The 5,054-nt window shown below is 52.1% G+C and overlaps 2 protein-coding genes across 2 annotated transcripts; both read right to left on the reverse strand.

Moving 5' to 3' along the window:
• Positions 1 to 1,411: 1,411 nt before the first annotated feature.
• Positions 1,412 to 3,526, reverse strand: KLMA_10395 (uncharacterized protein; the record flags this gene model as incomplete). The annotated part of the gene is made up of 1 exon (XM_022820862.1): positions 1,412 to 3,526. The coding sequence occupies one exon, from the start codon at positions 3,524 to 3,526 to the stop codon at positions 1,412 to 1,414; it is 2,115 nt and encodes a 704-aa protein (XP_022673915.1).
• Positions 3,527 to 3,676: 150 nt separating this feature from the next.
• On the reverse strand, positions 3,677 to 4,738 carry YNG2 (histone acetyltransferase YNG2; the record flags this gene model as incomplete). The annotated part of the gene is made up of 1 exon (XM_022820873.1): positions 3,677 to 4,738. One exon carries the CDS (start codon positions 4,736 to 4,738, stop codon positions 3,677 to 3,679), a length of 1,062 nt encoding a protein of 353 aa, XP_022673916.1.
• Between the last annotated feature and the right edge of the window lie 316 nt (positions 4,739 to 5,054).

Consider the following 5,054-nt stretch of genomic DNA (forward strand, 5'->3'; position numbering starts at 1 on the left):
GGTTGAATAAGGTATTGATTATTTCTTGGGGACTGGAGCCAAAAGACAAGGCCAACACAAACAGTATACAAGCCAAACCAGGCCCCAATGGTGGCCCACATCCCTCCTTTATATACAAGTGTCAGTCCACTGGAGTAGTACTCACTCACTATCAGCAAATCACTGCTCTCTACTCTGCTCTTGGCTTTATCAGTCACTATCTAAAACATACTACACTACCCTGACTCCACCATTATCAGCCAGCCAATCTAAAAGGCCCTGACGTCCCCGCTTATCAAAAACCACCCAATCTCAGTCGGACAGTCAGACAGTCAGCATATCTCATCTGCCCAGTATCAACCGGCTGACCGTTGTTGCTCTGGCCTGATGAACGCCTGATGCCTGGGAGATGCCTTAGATTTGCAGATGATACCTGCTGGCGCGACTCACCTAATCAAATCGTAATCATTACAATCATTACAATCACATCGCTCGACCGGACCGTTTCTTCTGCTCATTATCCTATCCATATCCATATCCGGAGAGCTAAAGCCATACTAGATGTACCAGTACTAACTCAGCTGGGCCTGCTGTTTCTTAGATAAAGCGGGAGCGCAGAATAATCGCAGAATAATCGCAGAGTAATCGCAGGATAATGGCAGCGCAGCAGAAAGCGCAACGGACTATGGCATTTGGAAGGGCCATGAAGGGCCATATTTGTTTCTTTTTTTGTGTGTGATTGTTTTTGTGTTTGTTATTGTTTTCGTTCGAAGGAAGATGCCTTCGATGGGCAAAACGGGAGGGGGCGAAGACGGGGGCGTAGGGAAGGGCGGAAAAAGGGAAGGAAAAGAAACGACGGAGGGCAGGAGTAGGCGAGGGTGAGGTGTTTGTGGCACTCCGATAAGGCAGTACTGCTGGCAGTACTGCCAGCAGTACAAGCGCAGATCGCACGCGCGCCGGTATTTTTTGGTGCCGTGCGGGCACGTTGCTTTTTGTTTGTGGTGCCTTGCGAGGGGAGGGAAGGCGGCAGCGGGCAGATTGCATACTCTGGTTTGGGTGTGTGTGTGTGGGTGGGATGTCTGGGTGTTTTCGGTTTTTGTGGCGTTCTTGGCGAGACGTAGACAACGTTACCCGGGGGTACGTTTGCGTTTGTGTTACCCGGGGTACTTCTGAGCCTGTGTTACCCGGGGTACTTATGGGCCTGTATTACCCGGATACCCCGGGTAACACACAGTACCCTCCGGACAGCAGTGCTCCGGCGCCAGCGTCAGTATAACAATATAAATATATCTCTTTTATCATCTACTCTACTCTACTAAGTATACAACTAGGCCTACAGCTAGGCATGTCAGCCAGGCAGTATTTGGCCGGGGCCTCAGGCCCCGGATAGGTAGTATTTGGCCCCGGCCCAAGGCCGGGCCCAAGGCTGAGCCTAGGCCAACAACGGCATGTCCTCCTCGTCATCATCGCTAGTAGAATCAAACTCATCCTCGCCCGCCTCCTCATCAGAGTCCTCGTCCTGCCGCTTCTCGGCCTGCGCCATGATCTTGTCCCAGCTCGGAAACAACACAAAGTAGCTCTGCACAACACCAATCGTCAACATCCCAACACCAATCCCGATCCAGAGCCCAAACAACTTCATGTTCTCGTGCCACCCCAAAAATATCCCAAGCGGAATCGCAACAAAATGATACACCACCAAATTCACTATACTACCAATATACTGCATCCCTTGGCCCCGCAAACACGACCCGCTGATCGCATTCAACGAGTCAAATATCTCCACTAGCCCCACCAAGGGCAAAAGCTCGCACATTAACTCAATCACTTCTTCGTCGCTCGAATATATCTTCGCTATCGACCGCTTGTCAACCGTAATTATCAAACAGTTGAGCAATCCAACAAATAAACTAGACCCAATCCCAAGCTCAGCCGCAAGCTTCGCACACTCGGGTCTTCTCGACCCAATGAAATTCGCAATCCGCGTGCTAGTAGATATACCAACGGAAAACGGAATCATGTAGAGCAACGCAGCTGTCGTAGACACAGCAGACTGCGCTGCCAAGTACGTGGTCCCGAAATAAGAACTGAAAAGCGTCAAGATCTCATACGAAAGATCCTCGGCTTCAAGCATGATGATCCCCGGAATCGCCAACTCGGCAAGCGCTTTCCAATGCGTCAAACACTTCTTGTTGAACCCGCCCCAGCACTTGAACCCATCCACATACACAGCGTACAACACCATGAGGATCACCATGTTCCAGAAATTCAACACAACAGCAATTGGAGCCCCAATGAAACCCATCCCGATCCTCGAGTTCCACACCAACGTGTAACTCATGAATATGTTGAGCGGCGCACAAATCATCAACACGTATATTCCAGCGTCAAAGATGCCCTGTGCTTGCAAGAACCGCTTCATGCTCTCGAAAACAATGTACGCGGGCGCCCCCAGGATGCTCACACGCAAGAACTTGGACGTCAAGTGGATCAATTCCGGCTCATTGGGCATCACACAGCTCAAAATCGGCTCGGAAAACCACCACACAAACCCAAACGGCACGAAAACCACCATCGAAAACGCAACACACCGCTGCATGTGCACTCCAACACTATAGTACTTCCCGGCCCCATACGCCAACGGACAAAGCGTGTCCAAACTCGTCGCAATGCCCTCAAATACAGCATATGTAATGTTCGTAGTCATCGATGCCAACGAAACCGCTGCCAATTCGGTCTTACCCAAATGGCCCACCGTGAGCGAACACACAACGGGGAACATCTGTTCCAACAAAAACGTGAAGATCAACGGGATCGAGTACGACGCTAGCACCTTGATCTCGCTCTTGACCGTGACCCGAGCATGGCTCAAGTCCTGGTACGCTGCGCTATCGACGTCTTGGAAAACCTGGGGAACAGACCCGCGACTCGTGACCGATATGAGCGACCCGCGACGTGTTTCCCTCGCACCTTTGCCAACAGTACCTTTGCCACTACTACTACCTTGGAAATCCTGCTGCAATTGCAGTCGCACTCGGTGCATGAACTCGTCATACGCAATGGCATCTTCTTGTTCTTGTTCTTGTTCTTCCAGTTCCTCTTCTTCTTCTCGAGACCCTTCGCTATTCCGCGACGAAGTCGTCGAGAACCGACGCTCGTGCTCCTCGAGCAACCAGTCCATGCTCTGCTGCACCGTTTCGTCGCTTCGCTCAGATACACGGGACGGAAGAGACACCGTCCTGCTCAATGGCTCGCCCAATTCCTCTTCCTCATCTTCCAAAACCTCGTCAAGCACATGAGCCGAGTTCCTCACACTGCTCCCAAAATCCTCATCTAGCGTGTGGTAGCTCCCTTGTTCGTCCGGATGCAAATGCAACCCCCGATGCCTCCGTTTCTTCAAGTACTTCCTCAACAATGGGTTCTTCTTATCTGCATTCAAAAGATCGAACCCTAAAGATATACGTCTGTGGTTGTTCCCGATCCCAATACCATTCGTTCGAAGCTTCGGATGCACCTGCGACAACGTCTTACCCAACAGCGTAGCCATCGTGACCTCTCTGGCTCTGCAATGGGGTCCCTTTCGCTTCTTTTCCCTTCTTTTTGGCAACTACTCATAGTTATGTCTTGGAAACGGTTGTACATTATTATATAACTTTATATACGTCTAATAGTAAGACTAATAATAGTAATACAGGGCCTACTGCTTGCGCTTTTTCTTGACCTTCTGGGCAGCCATCTCCTGGCGACAGTCCGGACAGTACCACTGGCCCTTGGGAGGCTCCGTCAAGTTCACACAGCTGTAGTGGAACCATTCGTACTTGCAATGCGGGCCATCGCACGCAACCATCTCACCATACGACACGCTCTGGCAGAAACAGTACAGCTGTTTGTCGTCCTCCTCGCCCTGGTTCATCTTGAACAGCTCCTCGTTGTAGCCGAGGCCGTCGAGCGTAGGGTCTGCCAGCGGACCGCTGCTCTGCTGGGAATGCGGTGTTGCGTCTCGTGACGATGCGGTTCCGCCGCGCTGGTGCGACCTCGAGCGCTCTTTCTTGGGCTCGCGCTGCTTCCTGGGCCCGCCAGGGCCAGGGCCAGATCCTCCAGCTCCTCCTGGCCCTGTTTGGCTGCCTGTTTGGCTGCCCGAGGCAGGCCGTTTCCTGCCGTTTCTGTTCGACGTGGAACCAGAGCCAGAACTCGAGGCCACTGCTCCCACAGCTGTGGGAGCAGCAGCTGCTGCCTCCTCCTCCAGAAGCTCCTCCTCCAGCGGCGCAAGCAGCCCCTCCTCCTCGAGCGACTCGATGTTGCTGCTGATCTTCCGCAGATGCTTCGCTACCAAGTACAACGCTGTGTTCGCCAGCACACACTTCTGCTCTTGCAACGCCTCACACCGCGCCATCTCCTCCGAAATCTTCCGCGACAACTCCCCCTCCTTCGCATTCTCAACCCCAGACCCCTGCTGCCGCACAAACTTCTGCAACTGCGAGTCCTGCCCCAGGTACTTGCGCTTCATCTCTACCAGATTCGAGTCCGCATTTCTCATCTCTTCCATAATGTGCGAAAACTCTGACTTTAGGTTAGCCACATCCTGCGTGGCTTGCTCGAGCGCACTCGACGGGTCCTGTGGACGATCTCCCATGCCAGACATCCTTGCACACGCGCTGCTAGACCCTTCTAGACCCCTGTAAAGTGCCGATACACCAGCCTCATCTCCTATTCCCAAGCTCATCGCAAGGCCTTTTTTTTTTTTCCAAAGATTTTTCATAGCAAAAAGCCTTTAAAATGAGGCGATGAGCAAAGAAAGTGGGTGGTAGTGGGTATATAAAGGGGGAAAGCGAGGGGTTGTGGGCGTGTTTGGGGTTTGGTAAGGGCGTGTCGGTGTTGAGAATTGGTGGGGGTATGTTATGGATTGGTTTGTTGGGGGCAGAAGGGTTGGTTTGCACGGGATAATCGGTGCGCCAGTTTAAACTTTGGAATAAAAAAGGGAAAAGCAGGACTATTGCCATGTTTGTATCGCTTATTGTGAAGAAGATATCTCAGCGCGTGTTTGGGGATATCAAGGTCGGGGACGGGGAGGACCC

Source organism: Kluyveromyces marxianus, chromosome 1 (genome assembly GCF_001417885.1).
Source record: "Kluyveromyces marxianus DMKU3-1042 DNA, complete genome, chromosome 1".
NCBI classification, from domain to species: domain Eukaryota; kingdom Fungi; phylum Ascomycota; class Saccharomycetes; order Saccharomycetales; family Saccharomycetaceae; genus Kluyveromyces; species Kluyveromyces marxianus.